General features: G+C 41.1%; 1 protein-coding gene and 1 long non-coding RNA gene across 2 annotated transcripts; one reads left to right on the forward strand and one right to left on the reverse strand.

The window, feature by feature from the left end:
• Positions 1 to 1,010: 1,010 nt before the first annotated feature.
• LOC147700610 (trypsin-like) lies at positions 1,011 to 13,550 on the reverse strand. The gene is made up of 5 exons (XM_086929709.1): positions 13,433 to 13,550; positions 8,458 to 8,617; positions 5,742 to 5,995; positions 4,448 to 4,584; positions 1,011 to 1,242 (listed from the first exon to the last, which is right to left on the reverse strand). Exons 1-5 carry the CDS (start codon positions 13,470 to 13,472, stop codon positions 1,093 to 1,095), a joined length of 741 nt encoding a protein of 246 aa, XP_086785835.1. The 5' UTR covers positions 13,473 to 13,550; the 3' UTR covers positions 1,011 to 1,092.
• On the forward strand, positions 5,377 to 11,363 carry LOC147700611 (uncharacterized). The gene is made up of 3 exons (XR_015297395.1): positions 5,377 to 6,166; positions 6,210 to 6,761; positions 7,316 to 11,363. It is a non-coding gene; the product is annotated as an uncharacterized LOC147700611 (long non-coding RNA).
• Positions 13,551 to 20,344: the final 6,794 nt, after the last annotated feature.

Genomic DNA, 20,344 nt, shown 5'->3' on the forward strand with positions numbered 1-20,344 from the left:
CAACATAGACTGTAAGGTAACTTTGATGGACTCTCTCTAGTTCCTGCATAGACTAAAGATTGATCAAAACTGAGGGGGAACCACAAGAGGCGATAGCACAGATCTCCTGTGTGGAAACTACAGTCTGTGAGAAGGAAAAGGCTAAGGAGGATCTGAGCAGAACCTGTGATGATTGATACAAAAACCAAGATAGAGATTGTGGAGGATACCACAAGGGCTAATAACATCGGTTTTCTAGGAGTACCTTGCAATTTTTTATCAAATTGATGTCTTCTGGAATTCTGAGTGTTCATGAGAAGGAAATTCTGTAAGATGCAGGCCTTGCAGTGGTACCACTCTCTAAGGTCTACGCACTCTCGACTGGAGGATCTGCTGAAAATGTACAGTTCAAAGGCCCCATGATTGTTGAACTGATTTACCCAATTGAATGAGAAGTAGTCCTGCCAGAACCCAATAAAAGGCAGACTGGATTCTCATCTGGAGACCAAATCCAGATTTTTACAGATTAAATCAATTTTACAGTGCCCCTCAACCATTTGTTTCTTGCTGGTCTTGCTACAGCAGACGCCTGAAATTCTAAGTTTAAATGCACTTGATTTCTATCAGTGGCACACTGGTATAACTATAATGAGGTGCCACCTCTGTCTACCATTTCCCTCAAAGTGTGTTCTTGACATATGGGATGGAGTACTGCCTCAGGGATATAGTCAGCGTCATTTACAGTTTAATATTAAAAACTATTCCAGAGCATACACTCATTGGCATGGTTCGGCTACAGGTGGAGCAACTGTATTTTTTTCATTAAAAAATATTAATCCTGTATCATTAGGCGGGATCAAGGAAATCTGCAGCCAGTAGGAACTCGGCTCAACTGCAATAATTTCTCTGAATTTGTGCAGTTATCTTAGTCCAATTCCATAACATACGACTCAGAAGTAGAAATCCCAGTCCTCCATGGTCTAATCAGCACAAAATACAAAAAGCTAACAGTGAAGACAGCAGACAAAAAGTAAGAGTTAATGTGTTTTAATTCAATCTTATGCTTCATTGACAGACTTGATGTTCTAAGTGAGATATCTTAGTCACTTAAATTTAGTTAGCAGCCATGGTCTCTTCAATCCATTGGTTGTAGTTGCAGACTTTGGCGTAGACTCCAGGGTAGTTCCTCTGAGCGCACCCGTATCCCCAGGAGACAACACCCTGGAGCTCGCCGTTGCAGACCACTGGGCCACCGGAGTCACCCTGATGAAAAGAAACAGTTATTACTATACGGTACTGAATACGTTAATGCTTAAGACAAAGGTATGTTGATTATCAACCTATCATACTGGTCTGTACTACAAATGGAGTAATCAACAATGTAGTAGCAATTATCCTCACGAACAGACCCTAATGACCAAGAAAGTTGAATAGCCAAAGTTCATGCTCTAATGCAGTGCTCAATTGTACTCACTGGTAAACGTGGAGTATGTGGAAACTCATAAAATATTCACAAACATTAACACTTCTACTTATGAGACACACTCACTGTGTGCCACAAAGAGGTGGCGCACAGTCTGTGCACCCCTGAAGGCTACCTTTAGGGCAGAGTGAGTCCTATGTACCCTTCATAGAAATCTCCATGCAGGCAGATGAAGTCATTGGCTGCACCCTCCTGCAGGGGGAACTTTGTCCCCCTTTTAAAATCATGCTGTGTAGCCACCTACAAAGTGTATGATGGACGGACTGCTTCAAACAACCGCTCCACCATTCACTAATGCGCTGCTCACAGGACAGGCTTGCAGTTTGTTGCTGCACTGAGGGCAGCGCATTAACTTTAATAGGGTGCACTGACCAGGATGGCTCACAGTGCACGCAGTTAAACGTGTACAGCGATGGAGACCACGACAGGGCGCTGCATACATTACACGGGTCCTCCAGATTTTTCAGTTACTGCTGTTTGGTCATCTCCCATTTTGTCTTTCTTCCAAAGCTGTTTTTTTCAAATTCAATAACATATTTGAGGAGGATCTTCTAGGATTTAATCAAAGCAGTTCCAAAGTACTCCGCATTGAATCACTTGCTATCATCACTTATTTAATTAAATTTATTCAAAGAGTTTTTATAGTGCTGACAAGACCCAAGGGCACCAGAGGGCTTAACAAACATTTGATGGTCAAACATTTTTAAAGGCAGTGTTGGATAAAAATAGGTTAAAGAGTAGAGTAATTCTTTGAAGGCACATCGGTTATAGATTACAAGTTACAGAATAAAGTATTTTTAAAAACATATCACAGCACTTGGAATTCATGTTGTTAGGTGACCCATTGACCAGAACCTGTATCACCCTAGATAAAAAGTATATGCACTTTATTCATAGCACAGAAATCAATGTGCGGAACGCCACCTATCGTCTCCCCAGCTCACCCTTGACTGCTGAATTATTAATGAGAAGGAAGCTGTTTTAATTGCTACCAGTGGGCTGAGTCCTGGGTGTAATCCTTAGCCTCTGACAACTATTGCCTTTTCTTTGGGTAGCATGACGTCGCCTATTACCACCATTTGATCCAATTAAAACAATATGTGCCATTGGTTTATAGAGGTATTAGTCAAAAAAACTTTAATACATCAACAAAATATGGCAGAGTAAAAACATTTTTACTGGATGTATCCAGCTTCTGATTCACTCACACAATATGAATTAGTACTATACATTTCTCAGCACACCAGTGCATGCACCGCAGTATATAAAAATGGCGGCCACAGTGGTTTCCAGTCATCAGTTACTCACTAATGCTTTGTGTTTAGAGTTTCCTAGGGCGCCATCTTGGAAGGGGCAGCTCCAAGCCGCCTGTTCTATATATATCCCATGTGCACATTCCAGATTGGAATCAAGAATTTTGCAGCTCAATACATAACAGTGCTGGCCAATAGTGTAGACTGATATATTTGTCCTTTCTTGTAACTGCTAAATGACCTATCTATGGGAAGCTGTAAGCATGGTGTCTTTAAGCTTCATTCATTTATTTAAAAAAAGTTTGCTGAAGAGATCCTGTGCTCCAGCAAGAACATCCTTAAGGTGTACAGGGCCAAAAGTGACTGCCACTTAATGGTTATGATAGTGGTACCACACGCCTTCTCTTCTTCTTTCACCAAAAGTCTTAAGACAGAATTCTCTGGAATGGGAAAAGGAGATGAGGTGGTGGAGCTGCAGACAGTGGGGTATATTCATAATTAAATGTTGGAGTGCGGAGCTGCGCCAAATTTGGCACACCGTGCTCCGACATTTCCAAAACACAGGAATGTGCCACATACAGTTCACCCCTGTGTTTTCCCTAGCGCGGGAGCTAATATTAGCTGCCTAGCGCCAGCGCAGGTATCCTTTCACCGTAGTGCAAGGGTGCCTGTGATGCAGGGAATGATTGTTTATGTGCAGGAAGGTGTCGCTTCCTGCCTCTAAACATTCAAAAATGGCGATTTGTTACTTCTATGTGTGCTGCAGTCTGCAGCACACATAGAAGTAGCCAATTGTCATACTTTAATGATTGTTTATGTTTAGAAAGGGACACCTTCCTGCACATGAACAATCATTAATGGCATTTAGCACTCTCTATGTGTGCTGCATAATGCATCAGACAGGAAAAAGCAAAAACAAGGAGAAATAAAAGTATTTTTCACGTTGCGTAATTTTAACTCCTTCTATTGCATGGCATTTATTTTTGGCGCTGCCTCAGATTTACACATCCTGGTAAACCACGGGCAATGTCGAAATGCAATTGGTGTTACGGTGGAATGCCCACAGCAACACCCATTGCAAGCTCCTTTCACGCAAAGTAATGCATGTGAACGGGCCCTATCTACAAGGCGACGTTGAGCCACTCAAAGTGTAAATATGAAGAAAGGCACAGCGGTAAAGTGATATTCTAAAAGTGACATTCTGGTGGTGCTATCCCCTAGTAAATATACCCCTTTGTGTTTACCATAGTCCCGCTCATATCAGGAATTCACTAATCCCTGCAGCCTATAGTACTGTCCATTTTGAGCAGGTAAACCACCTGTAGAGATTTGACGATTATAATTGTGGTGACCCTGGAAGAGTTCTGGAAACTTTACTGATTCTGCACGTGTTATTTAAAACATACCCACCTCCTGGAAAAGGACCCACACACCCCCAATGATAATCAGGTGGTACCTCTTATTTCCCCCCAAAAAAATGTACTTACTACTGCCCTTAATAGTTCTAAGGTTGCAAGTCTATTCAGAGAGGAAATAAACTTTTAAATGGACAGTATTTTGGCTACTGGCTGCCTATTGTGGTGGCCCCTTTGCAGGAACACACACAAATCCCCCTAAACATCCCTGGATTTGCAAACACATACAATGAAATGGGGGAGCATCAACATTGGGAGTCAAAACCCCTTTGCAATAGTGTCAGAAAAATGAATATTGCTTTGAAAACATGATTTACCTGGCAAGAGTCTTTGCCTCCCTCCAAGTATCCAACGCAGATCATATTATCGGTGATTTCACCAGGATATGCATCACGGCACTGTTTGTCAGTGAGGATTGGAGCATTGACGCACTGGAGGAGATCTGGGTAGTTACCTGCAGAAGATCATGGTGGTAGGGTTACACAATCTGAGGGCATTAAACCTTGCAAGCAATAACCTGTTTGCATTGTTTACTAATTTTAAAGAAACAGTTATTTAGTAATCTGATGCATATTGTTAATTATTGGAAGTAATTAGGGCAAATAGTAATCATTCAAAATGTCAGCTGAGCCAGGCTTATAGAAGATCAAATAATATGAAGCCATGTTTATATATGTGTGGACATTAAACAAGATTGGTGAATGCCAGTGCTTTTTGTACACAGTGTGCTGCCCAAACTCAGGCAAGTGACGGGAAGCTGTTGCTGAGGGGGATGCAGCTTACTCCAACCACCTTTATAGGAGAGGCTAAGTCCACCGATTCCCCTCTATCCCCCTCCACACCTACCTCCTCCTCTCTATAGATCCCCCAGTATTCCAGGCCAGCTGCTCAGCTTTGGCTCTGACCCCTCTCCTTCCCCCCATGTGTGTGGGGGAAGGAGACGGGTCAAGGAGATACCCAAGCTAGAGCTGCTTGAGAGCTACAAAGCTTGACCCCAATCCTGTGGATACCAACCCTAAAACCAGGTCTCGGGACAAAAGGTAATTCATGAAACAGTGGACTCTTTCTTAACACCTTGGTGCTAGTGGGTTTTCCCCTCCGGTGCTGGTCTATCATGAATCCCATTGTTCATGACAAGGTCAACTCGTCAAACGCACAGCGCAGGTAAAGCCCATGACGAGTTGACCTTGTCATGAGCATGGAAGGGGTTAATATGGGCAAGTGAGTCTGTTGCTATGTGAGGTAATTGGGTTAAAAATGTGGAGCAGGGAACCACTCTGGACAAAACGTGATGTGGGATAAAGAATATGTTCTCTTACATCAGAACAAATGCTGTGGCAGTCTGTCTGACCTGTGCCTATTCAGACATCACTCCAGTCACTGGTAGATGGGAAACAAATGAGTGAGTATCTTCCCACTTGCCTTCGTAACATTACCGGCTCAGAAATACTCCCTTTTCAGGCAGTGAATATTTATATTTGATGATATCAGGTGTAGAATTGCAATGTTGCTAAATATTTTGATGTATATTGTATCTACTAAACAATATCAATTATAATATTATTTCTAAAGAGATACTCTGCACAATAAGGTTAGGTAGGGTGTACTCACTGCCACTGCTGAGGGTGTTACCCCATCCTGAGATCAGACAATCGGTTCCAGCTGGAGCGCAACTGGTGGGCAGCGGGATCGCCTGGACGCGTGCGCTGAAGGTGGCGGGTGAATCGAGTTTGATCAGCATGATGTCATTGTCAATGGTCCTGGAGTTGTACTTCGGGTGCTTGATCACTTTGGCGGAATTGATGAACAGTTCACCCCCTTCAATAAGCTCAATGTTGTGTTCACCCAGTCTGACCTGGATACGGCTATAAGGGGAAGATTGAAAGTTTATGAATATTTATTTGATATGTAAATTAGATAGCCTAGGAAAACACTAATTAGGCTTTAAAAATGTATGAATAGGTTTGGAGTGTTAGAGATAAATTGTGGGGATGCAATTTTACAACAACCTTAGACTTAGCATTTGCACTTGTCAGGTAGGATTCATTTTACTCCTAATTAGTGAAAAAATAAATGCAGCCTTTGATAAGACGCCATCAAAGACAATGATTCTAGTCTTGGTATTTTTATATGACAACCTAATGCATTCTTGGTTCCTGCATCCAATGAACTAATTAGAGTAATACACTTGATACCAGTTAAATGGATGCATGAAGCCCAGGGCTGGAAAGAGTGTCTGGAATGTTATGGAGTGAGACTGACACTCTTCCCATTGACATCAGGAAAGGTTGGTGCAAAAAGGGACTGGAACTCATGTAAGCTACATAATCTGACCCTTCTATATGCAAGGTTATGAAAAATGAGGAAATCTCTTCCCAGGAGATTTGAAGAGTGTTGCCAAACTAGATATTAGCATTTGCCTAGGGCTTATAGCAAAATGAAAATGCCAGATTGCCTTGCCACGAAAAATAGAGAATGTTTTCAGAACCATCCTCTGACCCCTCCATGCTATTATGACATTTGGACACGTTGCAGATAGTGTCGTCAATACTGCCAAACAGTGTGTGTGTGTGTGTATATGTCAAGGAAAGTGCCCCTGACATGTTTCCTCATGGTCTGTGCAAACATTGAGTTGAGTTGAGTTGAGTTGAGTTGAGTTGAGGATTTATAAAGCGAGTAGCTACCCTAGGGCACCCCAGCTCTGACATGACCTTAGATCCAGAGAGGAAGAAGGGAAAGAAGATTGCAGGTTTAAGGGAAGAGCCAGGTTTTTAATTGTATCCGGAAGTTAAGGAGGTTATGTTCTCTCCTCAACGCAAGTGGGAGGGAGTTCCACAGTTTTGGAGCGTTGTATGAGAACAAGCGGCCGCCGGATCTGGCCTTTCTTATTCTTGGAACGCTGGCAAGGGCGAGAGAGTCGGATCTTAGTTGTTTGTTGGACTGATGAGGTTTCATCAGGGGCCTCAGAATTGGGGGGCCTTTGTCGTGCATTATTCTGTGGGAGATGCACAAGGTCTTGAAGGTGATTCGTTCTTTCACAGGGAGCCAGTGAAGGCTTCTGAGAGCTGGCTTGGCCGAGCATCTCGTCCAGTTAGAATTCTGGCAGCTGCGTTCTGGGCGCACTGCAGTCTGTGAACCACTGATGCCGGGGCCCCCAGATACAGGACGTTGCCGTAGTCATTCAGGATAATGTCCATCTCTCCTGTATTTGCCACATAGTACAACAATAATTGACAAACAAATCAGCCTGGCCTTTTCACATAGCTGCAGCTACCTCAATAAATTACTAGAGTTCCCTTTCCAGTCAGCAAAAACAATGTGAAGTGTTTAAAAAGCCTGCAGAAATTTATTAGATGCCCCTCTCAAGTCAGGAGACTGTCTAAAAGCTACAACAACCCTTGTTTCTGCCAACTGTCCCTCTTGAGTAAGATCCAACTGTTTAAAATGTCCTTCACAAAGTTGATGGGGTGCGGCTTCAACATAAAAATGTACAACTCTAATAAAATGTGCTTGTATTAAAAGTACACAGTACATAGTCCTTTATACTTTCTAATCATAGGTCATTATGAGAATTGTTCAGGGGGTCAGTGAGAAGAATAGGATGCAAGAGCCATTAAATCCGGATACCGGCCATGGAAAGACCTAAGGTCACTAAGTTTCATAAAAGGTCGACCAGCGATGATCCTGATTCAACATCAATTTTGCATTTTTGCATGCCCATGTAAGGTAGTGAATTTCCTCATCATTACTATGTAGGCCAAAAGTGCTAAATCACATTTTCCTCTCAAATACATCTTTAGAGGGAGAAATGATCTTTGCAGCTCTTGGGCTTGTTTGCCAAAACATCAGTTATGCAGCCACACAAGTAAAGTTCACCTCTGAACCTCCTCCTCAGTGTAATCTAAATGAGTGTGGATATTGCCATCTAATACTCTCTCTCTATAATCTAATGGTGGATTGAGGTATAAATGCAGTGAGCATTAATATTAATTATGATGAAGTAATCACATTGTTTTGCATTAATGTAACTTGTCCAATTTGCAACCCAACATAATGGCAATGCACTACAAGCAAACAATGGACTCATCATGGGCTTGCAGTGCATTTTCATTTTTGGTTCAATAGTGTAAAATCTAGACTAAGTGGGGGAATCCAATTTTTATTTTTCCTTTTAAAAACATTGTTTACTGGAAAAGATGTCCACCTGCCTTATCATGTGCTTGAGAGTATCTCATGCTTCGCAGATGTTGCGGACTGGTGACAACAAAAGCCTTTAAAAAATTTACTTAATTTTAACCAAATTTGTTTAAGTGGCCAAATGACTTACGATTTGTAGCAGTGAGCGGCGGAGACCACCCATTCATTGTTAATCACAGACCCACCACAGAAGTGGTAGCCAGAGTTCAGGGACGCCTGGTAGGGGACAGAGTTTTGAGGGCAGGTGTACCCTCCGACGATTTTGTCATCATCGTCCACTGGAAAGGCAACTGGAAACAAAGGCAGTGAGAATGTACAGTTAGTCAATCAAGAAAAAGAATCTATGCACACAGACAAACCATTTCATATTCCTAATCACAAAATATATTTTTCTAATTTTTAGTTCACTTCACTTCAACAGTCTTTATTCGGTATTATACAAAACACCATAAAAGTACAGTTTAAAATACTAAAAATACATATATTATTTGACTATACAGCGGGAAAGAAAAAACAGCATAAAGAGAAAGGTACAGGGACATGCATTACAACTCATTACAATTCATTATAATTCATTACAATTCATTACAATTCATTACAATTTTTAGTTATTTTCACATACTGTTCCACTTGGTTTCCTCTTATGTTCACTGCTTAATACAATGAAATTCAATATACAGAAAAAAAAGAAACTGTACTATCATAACTGGAAAATCTTACCATATTGAATACCTATCCCCTAAAATGGAATTCACCTTTGTTATTCCCTCCTGAAAACACAACCAGAGCACCTTCTATGTCAAAGCATCGTTGGTCGGTGTGATACTGAATGATTGTGGGCAAAATACTATGCTACAATAGTATCATAACTGAGTTATTAAATGCCAAGAAATAGTGACAGTAAGTATATACTGGTAATTACATCTATTTGTACCTTGAAGATTTACATATTTTCAAGGTACATAAATATTGAGTAAAGAAAAGTAAATCTATGCATAGCTTTATATAGGTACCTTGGTATTAGTTTGATAGTCAATATTTTGGCTACAGTTGCTCTGAACATAGACTGTTATCTGCTGTTCTTTGAAACATAGGGCATCTTTTTTCAAACAGCTTTTAGCAACAAATCACTAGTGCATATCTGCATGTTCCATAAAAGGCCTTTTGCTACAAATCAAGGGGACCACTAGGTACATTTTAGATTTAAATATCCACCCTTCAACTTGCAAATAAACCCAAGTATGCATTTACATGCATTGCTCTGTGGAAGATATTGATCTTGCACAACCATACGAGGTTCCACAGGCGGAATTTAAGTATCTTATATGGTGATGACATCTTCTCAGCGTCAAGCATGGCCTCTGGCAGCTACCATGGTCACTCTGAAAGAAGTTCCATCTATGTCATGTTGAGTAGCAGATCATTACAGAGATTATGGTGAAGGCCTGAGAACTAGTGCCGCATCAAGGACATTAAAATCCTGTGTCCTGGCTAGTTGAGGGATTCTAAGATTTAGGTCTCAGCCTCTGTAATATTGCCAATGGATATGATATATGTATTTGGTTTCTGTGTCATTCACTTGCCTGGACCACTCCTCACCAGGACCTCCGAGCCTTCTTGTTCCTTTCCCCACCAAATAAAGGATGTTTTAATGTGGGAGCACCCCATGTGGATCCACCTGTGGTCCTACACCATCCTTCCAGATCATTCAACTACTCTTCTGAGAACCTAGCGTAGCTGAGACCTCTCCGCTGAATTATCAACTTGTAATCTGTGCACTCTGAATGTCTTAAAGACTGCAGAGCAGATACCTACTGCCAGAGCTAATGTAGGATAGTGGAGGCCTCACAGTTAGGAGAGAGTCCAATGTGTGTGACTATGTCAGCTGCAGATTGCCGGGTTTGGATGAGCTGGGGCAGAACCCGGACCTCAAGCATCAACTTTCTTTCTGAACTATGTTAAATATCTGTAGTTGATTGGGGTTGATTATCAATGTGGGGCTTATATCGACAACTAGTAATGGACATGGCTTCTAGGTCTTGGCCTGGCAATGTCAGTTGGATCGGCTGTTTGCAGCAATAGCAAAATCAAGTCACGACTCCTGCAGACAGGGTGGAGGGAGGTGCGCCAACATATCAACAGGGAGAGTCCAGCCAAGACTGGGCCATCAGGCTTGGTCTAAAGGTAGTGCATGACTTCAGACCTGGGAATATTTGTCATGTAAATCATGCAACGAACATCGTGGATCACACAGTTTGTGACTGACCCCACAGGTCTCTAGTTTCAAACTGTGCATCTCAGCTACTAGATGAGTATCTCTTTCTCTCATGTCTTTTACATCAAAAGTCACTGCTTTGTTGTTAATTCTTGGTGCATGAGGTTAGGATTTTTCTGCAGGCAGAAGCCACATGAAAGCTCTGTATGTTTTGTTCTCGGGGTTCAAGAGGACCACACGATGAGGCAGAAATAGGCATCTGGCTTGGGCTTTCAGTAGCTCACCCAGCTCTAAGACAGGGCCTGGGATTGCAGAGTAACTTACAAAGATGTGTGTGATGTGTCAGCCGGGTCGAGGGCATGGACCTCACTGGGTTCTTGACGTCACCAAACTCCACATCAATGGGCTACCTTCATTACGCGTGTGGGGTCCCACCATATCTCAGTTGCGGCAGTAATTAACAAAATTTGCAATGATCCTAAATTCATGTCTTTTACCGGCAAAAAAACAATGCTTGAATTTCCAACTGTGGAAATCCTTGAAATATTCCATAAAAGCATTGCAGACCCTGTTTTGATTAAACTTTAACATCATATTGCACTCCTTAAGAGTTTTTGTTTTGTTTCATATGGTATGTAGTTTTTTCATGCAACATGGACATTTATGTCAACTGAATTGCCTCTAGGCATCTGGGTGTGTTATGGTTGTCGATAAGTTTTCATGATGGGACATGAGTAAGAGCTTTGGAGAGTAATCTGAGGCAGAGTGAAATGCTCAAGTGCCTGTCAGTTTGCCATAAAGGTATTCAGTCTTCTTGAACATGCATTCCTTGGCCTCTCTACAGAACACTCTAAGCAATGGTCACATATATAATGAACTGAGTGAAGGAGTAACAAAGCAGTGAAAATATTGATAGCACCAAAGGAACATAAAATGCAGTGCAGAAAACTGAGTTGGTGGAATGTATGTCGGGGGGATGATGACATGAGGAGATGAACAGATCCTGGAGTAGAAGAGATTGGCACGGATGTGTGAAGTGGATAATGAAATTAAAACCTAATCCAGACAAGACCAAACTCATTCTGATAGGGGGCACTCAGAACCCATGGAGCTCACACTTGGATCAGTAATCTCCTCCTGTTTCCCTCAGCTAAGAAAGATTAGGATGATCAGCAGACTACTCACTAGGGAAGCACTGGTGCAGGTTGTCCTAGCCATGGTTGTATCACATATTGCCAATTCCTTAAACTTCAGCATACCAATATATCTTATTAAAATACTGCAATTGTTGCAGAATCAGGCGGCTAGACTGATCATCCAGCAGCCCAGATGGCAACACGTCTCCCCTCTTATGAGGAAACTACATTGGCACCCCATCCCACAATGATGTGCATTTAAAGTTGGCTGCCTTATCTTCAAGTCCTTGTCGACACAAGCCCAAAATGTGCTTGTTCAAAAGTATATACCCTATCGCAACCTGCACTCAGCACACATGAATCTCTTGGTCACACCCTCCTACAAACTGAGGGAACTAGTTGGATGCGGGTTTGCAGTGCTGGCTCCTAGATTCTGGAACTCAATTCCTCTTGACATCAGAGCCTTCACGGATCTTCTGAGATTCAGAAGGCTTATCGAGACTTGGTTATGTACCCAAGCTAATTACTAAATCTCAAGCATACAAATAAACCAACAGGGCTCCACCAAATCCTAGAAACAGCGCCAAGAAACCAATCGGTGTACGTATGCTCTATAATAAATTCTAACATAACATAACAAATGATGATATGTGAGTTATGGAGCTAGAAGATTATATAAAGATGGAGGACAAAAAGGAAGCAAGTGTCTAATAGAGTGAGAGACTCAGAAGAAAGTGTCATGAAGGGGAACAAAATGAATGAGTCACTCTCAAGACCACTTCCCTTTCTACAGATCTTAGCAATGTTTAAATCTGTCTCACATTTACAGAATTGAAACAGTTTCAGTTGTCATTATTCACAATACAATCGTTTTTACTCATTTATGTGATGCTGTTAACAAACACTGCCAAAACCAAAGGCCTGTCTTGTTTTTTAGGAGTATGCCTGTTGTATTATTTGTCTGGATGCAATAACATACAACTAACAGAGAAGCATCCAAATACTGACCTAGTTTCCATGTTTTAGGCTATATCCTAAAATTCAATGGGACAAGCTTCTTGAAAAGATTTCCCAGTTACAAGTCTTGCCCACGCCCCTTGTAGAGACCACCCACCTTTGTAATCCCTGTTAAAGCACTGGCTGTCTAGGATCAAGACCACAGTGATCCAATTAATGCAGTGTTGGAGAGTCATGCCCCTCTCAGGCCTTACGTGTGGTGCTTGCACACCTGGGACACAGTGCGTCACCAATTGAAGTTGGCTCTGAAATTATAGGCACTACAGAATTAGTGTTCCTCTATCTGAATCCCCTCGTGAATGTGAGAAGCATCAGACATAGGATCTTGCATTGCTGACAGCGTTCTGTACCTATTCTGTGTGGGTGGGAAGCTTGTAAACACATGTTTCTGTTCTCTACCCTACACTGCTCCGAGAAGGAGCTGTACTAGAGTAGACCATATAGTCCAGACTCCCGCACACAGGTCTTACACGAGCTAACCTTACTTTTCCAGAGAACTGAAAACAAATACCCCTAACCTGTCCATTATCACTGCACAGCAGCTCCAGCCTTCTCAATCCTTAGTAGGGAAGACATCTTTGATTGTTGGAAAATCTCAGACTGAAACCTCCTATCATTACTTAATAAGGTATTCTTCTGCAAGTAGTATGAAAGTAGAGTGAATAGTCATCTTGAAAGAAAGGTGATCAATTTAATGGTTTCAGGAAATAATATAATTGAATAGTTAGTGAACTCACCAGCTGCTCCCAGGAAGGCGAATAGCAGGAAAAGATGCATGATTGCTGGGAGTCTACTGAACAGGGATAGAAATGCCTGAAGAAGGCTGGAGTATTTATACCAGTGAAATACATTAATGCTAGTCATTCAAGGCCTTCTGCATCTGCTCACTTTCCCAGGTGATAATAATTTAGTTTGCTCAACTTGGGTAATTTGTCATGTTAGTGCTTGGCAGACCTTGCTGCAAGGGAATCTAAGAGCTAGTTGATATGCAAAGTGAACTAGATTAAAGGCAGTGAGATGGAAACAGGATTAACGTTCAGATATAGTGTGACCTCTGGTAAATCAAGAACATTTTGTGAAAATGCAATTCCGCTCAAGGATGCTTTGGAAATATCACAAACCTTGCAATTTTATAAATGTATACAGTTGGCAACATTTGTAAAGCTTTGACCATGGGATTAGATTTTCACAAATGAACAATTTGAGGACATGTTCCCTACAAATAGCTTTCTTTTTTTCTGCGTGCTATGCTCTGGGCTATTGCCTGTTCCAAAAAGACACAAAAACACTTAAATTACAAATTATTGGAGGGCTTGATTTCTATGTACACCTATGTACTTTGTGATGTTGTATTATTTTTAACCATAATATGGTAGGAATGTCCATAAAGACCCATTATCTCATCTCCTTCTTAAAGAAATTAAAAAGGAAATATGAAGAGGGTTTTAGTGGATTGGAAACAGGATGTCATTCACAACAGCTGACTAGGGCTTGATGAGTATGAAAGAATGGCAGGCACTTGATACATGTAGATAGAAACAAGACAATTAGTGCTATTACTTTTGGTGTCTATGGGGTGTTTTATCTATAAATATTGGGCATAGGTTACGTTCAAAATAAACAAATATTGTCTTGCCTTAAACAAAAAAAATGTCAGTGTTTTAATTTTCTTACTCTTATATGGTTAAATATAATAAAAAAGTCAAATAGTACAAAGCATGTTACGTTGTGTTAACAATCATAACAAGATCTTAGATTTTCAGGAACTGGTGTTGACCATTCAACCACTTGTAATCACTAGTTTAAGCAATCCCAAATATAGGTATCTTAAAAAATATCACAGAATGAGAGTGATTGATTGCAATAAATTTGCTAAACTATATAAAGAAAGCTAGTAAAAGTAATGGGAAGTTAAAGAAGGGATTGATTGATTGTAAATCCTGATATCAAGAATACATCAGGGTAAAGAAGTGGGAAGCCATCATGTAACATGGAGGCAGTTACTAGTGATGTCCAAGAGTAACAAAGGGAATTTTGTAGGTTTGTTGCATCTAACTCTTTTGGAAAGAAGACAATACTTTACAAGAATATGGGTGCTGCACTTCACAAATGTTTAGTATAATATTTCAAAACATGATGCTAGGGCAAATCCTTTAGACCTTATCAAAATTAACCAGCAATCAGTGACCAGAAATCAAAGAAGATCCAGGGCCGAGGCAGGGTCTCTGCTTGCATCATTAAATCAAATATGTTCATTTTGGCCTCTGTACGTCTACAACTGACGAATACAGTTATATCAAAATTATTTATTCCTCCATCATGCATATCTGCCTTTATAGTACACTCATGAAACAAGATCTCCAGGAGTGAATATGCAAATTATAGGTGCCTCCACTCCTGCATGCAGGTGGGAAAATCTATGGAAAATAACTACTGAATGGGACCCATCAGCAGGTTGGGACTGAGGTAATACAAAGAGATGCCGTAACCGGGTTCAGGAAAGATGTTGCTACCATAAAAGAGTATTTTCTTACTCTACATGATCTTTGCAAAGTATTCAAAAATTAAGAAAGGCACACTATTTAGTACCTTATAATGACAAGTAACAACCCCAGCCAAACCAAGATTCCAAAGTGCAATAAAAACCAGCAAATTAAAAATGACACATTACTAAAAAACGATTTTTATAAAAAATCATCAGAGTATTTAATAATTTTCTTAATATAAATAAAAAAAATCATATTTTCTAAAAAACCATATACATAATAATTAAAACAGACATGAACATTAAATTTAAAAATGATGGTAAGGGTGAAGTAGTGACGGTTTCTTCAACGCATTTCGACACCAAGTGTCTTCGTCGGGAAAGTACCATCATATAATTAATCTGAAAAATTGAGCTTACGGCACTGCTCCATCAGGTTCTGATTTGTTTTAGTGATATTTGTGGTAATAGGGCGAGCGTGTCAACCACTATGAAAACGCTAAAAATATTAGTACAGAGATTCCGCTGTTAACGGGGCTGGTCTGACATTCAATTGTGCAGCACTCTGGCGGTCATTTTAAAAGAAGGGCATGAATCTCTAATAGGCCAAATAGACCTTTGGAGCTTTTATATATTGCCGAAATAACAAAAAACTGTGCGGTGATGAATTGTGGTCAGCCTCCCTGTTGGCAATTTCAAAGTGTATCTTCAAGGGGCAATGATGGCCTCCTGGTGATTCCTCTTCTCTGGTCAGTGCCGGTTTTGAATATTTTTTTCCTGTTATGTTTGGTGCAATGTTTGATCACTAAATCATAATGTCTTCATTTTTTAGTTGTCATTGAACTAATTACTGCTCTTTAAAAACCTAAATTGAACATTAAGGGTTCTTCATATTCTGTGCTGCGTGCTGTTTTGGATGGTGGTGGTACCACTTGTGGAAAGAATTGGCCATGCTGCCAGGAGTGAGCAATGGCTTCCTCACAGAAAGCATCTTAACTTTTGTGAGTCAGAATGTGTGAGTCTTGTAGGCTCTCAGACACCGATCAGACCACATCACAACTGAGGTTTCTTCCTCCCATAGCTTGGCAAATCAAACCCTACAATTAGTTCAGCAATGTGTGTAAAGTTCTATGTCCAACCTGCACCAGCGCCATACATACATATGAGATATGACGACAAAAAGAATACTTAACAAGGCATTTTGTGCAAAGTGCAAGTGCAAGGTAACAACATGTGAATGAGTGGTCCATTCAGACAATATAATACAAGAGATAAAGATTCACAGTATTTCCCCAGATTATGTTCATGTGATTTGACTATCTTTTTGAAGGATGCAGTGGATGAGATAAGTCTTGTTTTTGGAGGGAGGGGATTCCAGATCCTGGGTGCCATCCCTGTGAAGGAGCGTTTATATGTTTTTTTTCTTGTGGAATTTTTGTGGTTTCAAAAGTAGAGTTTCTGCGCTTCTTGTGGCTCTTGAGCGTCCTGAAATTGTCAATTTCTGAGCAATGTAACTGGGCGCATTGTGGTGTAAAGCCTTATGAGTATTGCACGCGATTTTCAGGTGTATTCTGGATTCAGAGATTTTAAGTCAGGAGAGATGTGTGAGCGTTTTTTTGATCCAGTGATGAGTCTCGCTGCAGCATTAATAGAGGCTCTTAAGGGTGTGGTTGTTGAAAGGGGGAGGCCGCAGAGGGCATAATCAATCCGAGGGATAACTAACGCTTGGACTGCAGACCTAAAGTCGTTGGCTGGGAGGAAGGGTTTCAGCTTCCTCAAGGTATTGATTTGGAAATTAGCTCCCTTCGTTGTATTGCTGATATGTTGTTGCATATTGAGATTGCAGTCGAGGGTTATACCTAAAGATTTTGCTGAGTCTACAATGTTAGTTGAACGTTGAATGCAGTGAGGTTTTTAAGCCAATATTGAACGTAGGCGTTTTGGAGGGGGGTGCTATTAGGAGGAATTCTGTTTTTAGGGCATTAAGTTTGAGATGGTTCTCTGCCAGCCATGTCTGTGTGTCCTTAAGTGCTGAGTTGAGAAGTTTGATGTCTTCAGGGGAATGCAGTTTAGACTAGAGTTGGATATCGTCCTCATACATGTGAAATAGCACATTAGAAGCTTGAAGCAGTGCAGTGAGTGGTTCCATGACTAGATTGAACAGAGTTGGGGATAGAGAGGATCCTTGCGGGACACCAAGTGTTACTGGAACGGGTGTGGACATAGTGTTGTTAATCTTGAATTTCTGAGTCCGGTTATGTAGGAAGGAGGTGAACCATTTTAGTACTGTTCCTGAAAGACCCATTCTAATATTCAACAGCTCGAGTAAGTTCTCGTGTTTGACCAAGTTCGAAATCTGATGAAAGGTCGAGTCGAATGAGGAGGCAGGTACCATTTTGATCAAGAATTTGAAGCGCGTCATCAATTATGTGTGTCATAGCTGATTCTGTGCTGTGGCCTGACTTTTCCTAAGCTATTTGTTGACTACTTCTACACATAGGACTTCCCGCGTACCTGTCAAAGGCCCTTCAGACTACCGAGAAGACCACACTGTGACTAACTTGCAATCTTCTCCATCATCAGACCATCTTAAGGAGCTTCATTCACTCAATAGTCACACCAGGATTTTTAAAAGCTCTTTCAATGTCTTTCATAGATCTTTCTAATAAAGACCTGATCTACCCTAAGCTTCTCAATATTCTGCAGTTTGTCCACTCTTGGCTTTGCAGGCATCCTTTTTTCCTATTTGGCAGCCAAGCATTGAAATAACTGCCTGCTAGAACGTTCAGAATAACATTTCATTAACCATTTTCCAGAAAAACCTCGAGTAGATTTCCAAGTCTGATGAATATGTTTTTTGCCTCTGCCTTTTGAATGTTGTATTAGCTTCTGAGCACCCTTTTGTGTAGCAAAGGTCCACTCTAAAGAGCTCATTCATTCTGTTGGAATCTCTGGGCATACTGCCAGCTAGCAGCAAATACAGGGTACTGTGATGTACCCCATCTTCAATAGTCTTAAGCATGTGAAAATATCTCCTCTTGAACAAGTGGGATTATGCAAGAAGATGTGTGGAAAATGTCCTAGTTGATTAGAACTAATTGTAGAAATCATCATCAAAACCAGGTGGAAATAAGCTTTAAAGTGACTTTGAAGTGCACCTTGGACTTTGTTGATTGGCAATATTGCCTTTACATAAACAGATGGTAAGTGTGTTTCATGTATGTCAAAAAGTTTGCATGATCAACCACTGCCTCTATGTTCACATTCAACTGACCTAACCGTTCAGACAGTTAATGAAGAGCACAACACAAAGCAAAATAAAGCAATAAAAGACACAAAGACCCGACGGTAAATGCTGATACCCCACTGACCGATGCATCAGCAGCAGTTCTGTTCTTTGACAATCAATTGATACCCAAGAAGTATGGAACCCCTCAAAAATTCAAATCGGATAATAAGAATAAAACTCAGTCAAAAATTGAACCACAGATTGTGTCAAACAGAACGCCAATTCTGGACACTGGGGACCCCAGCTTAGAAACGGGAATCACAATTAAATCTTACCAAAAACAACATCCGAGCAGAAGGAAAACAAATATTTTTGTAATAAGCGCAGTTCGCTGATTCAAAATATAATCAGTGGACCTCCACAAATTCAAAAAAGTAACACACGATGTGGCTCGACCAGCACAGCAAGTATTGACAGCAGCTCCTTTTTGTCCCAACAATCACAGTCAAAAACAGTAGTCGGGCAGACACATAAGGTGTTACCAGCATCTTGCCACCATAAAGAGTGTGGGCCTTTAACTGGTTCCAGGCGAGAGGTTCCACCGAAGAAATCACAATCCTCGACCTTGGTCAAGACAGAAATGGCTCCCGAGTTAAACCCACCATCGCACTCTGCAGTGCCTGGACTAGAAGCTCCAATAACCTCAACACATGTGGTGAATACTCCTGAGCAGACACAAAAAAGGGAAGTTACAGAGCAGTACAACAACGAACCTAAGTTAAGTGGTAAGCAGAATCTCCGGATAACACTCATAAAATACTTGGACATAGTAAACACAGGCAAATGTACCTCCAATAAAGTGTTTTACCAAACTCAAGGTGAACAATTTGAACAAATGCAAGGATTAACCTTAAATCAAAGGAGAATCAACCTATCCTAGACAAAGGACAAAAGTAACCACACGGCCATTGGCCAGGACCTTACTACATTAAATTTGAAAGCCAAACTGTTGCTTATTCTGGAATATCTCACCCAAGGACCACACATCTTGAACAGAGGGAATATCCTTAAACTGTTCAAATACATTCCTGAACTGTATCATATTGAGTCCATTGACATAAAATCCATCAAATTCAAACCAGAGGTAAACAATCCACTGAATCAATGTTAATCACCTTTGGATCAGTAGTAACCAAAGAACAGATAATATCAAGGTCTGACCAATGTAGCAAATGGGGCATCAAAATAGTTTCTCAGAACCACGGTACCCGTCAGTACTTCAATCTCTCTGGCCCCACCATACATCACAGGACTGCACCATTTTCAATATTAAAATCTACTGAAAGTCGGCCTCCAGTAAGAACTAATCAACGAGAAATAGAGGAGAAATAGAGGAGCCTAATGGAGAAGTGTGGCTCAATGGTTAGAGCGGCAGACCCTGATGCAGAGGTCTAGCCCGGGACCAGGGTTCAATTCCCCGCCTCGGCGGGTCTTGGGCTCAAAATTCCACGGACCTGATAATTCTCGCCTTGGTGCCTATTCCAATCATGGAGACCCACTCTGCAACTCTGGGCAATAGCTCGCTTAATCTCCACAACGGCCCCCACAATGCCAAGGATGCCTGGCCTACACCTTGGGGGTGCCCAGGAGTGGACGCTTCACAGGGAATGCCGGGATGGGTTCCACAGCGGTATTCGTACAAGCGCCTTGAGACCCTTGCGGGTGAGTAGTGCACTATACAAGTATCAATTTACATTTAAAACCATGAATGCCAATTGGGTTTGGCTGCCAGCGGGAAACCTTAACTGAATTAGCGCTCAACCTGGCCTCTCAGTGTGTTCGTGGAATATTAATGGTCTTATCACAAAACTCCAATCACCAGACGAGATAAAGTTTCTAAAACATCATGAAGTCATATTACTGCAGGAAACATGG

The sequence above is a fragment of the Lissotriton vulgaris genome, chromosome 7, assembly GCF_964263255.1.
Source record: "Lissotriton vulgaris chromosome 7, aLisVul1.2, whole genome shotgun sequence".
Taxonomy (NCBI): Eukaryota; Metazoa; Chordata; class Amphibia; order Caudata; family Salamandridae; genus Lissotriton; species Lissotriton vulgaris.

Bases quoted from the DNA above. Each gene is read 5' to 3' on its own strand.
- LOC147700610 (XM_086929709.1), bottom strand. From the start codon at position 13,472: ATGCATCTTTTCCTGCTATTCGCCTTCCTGGGAGCAGCTG. The intron at 8,618-13,432 runs GTGAGTTCACTA...CTTTGTTTCCAG, and splicing joins CGCCTTCCTGGGAGCAGCTG to TTGCCTTTCCAGTGGACGAT. The intron at 4,585-5,741 runs GTGAGTACACCC...GATCTTCTGCAG, and splicing joins TAACACCCTCAGCAGTGGCA to GTAACTACCCAGATCTCCTC.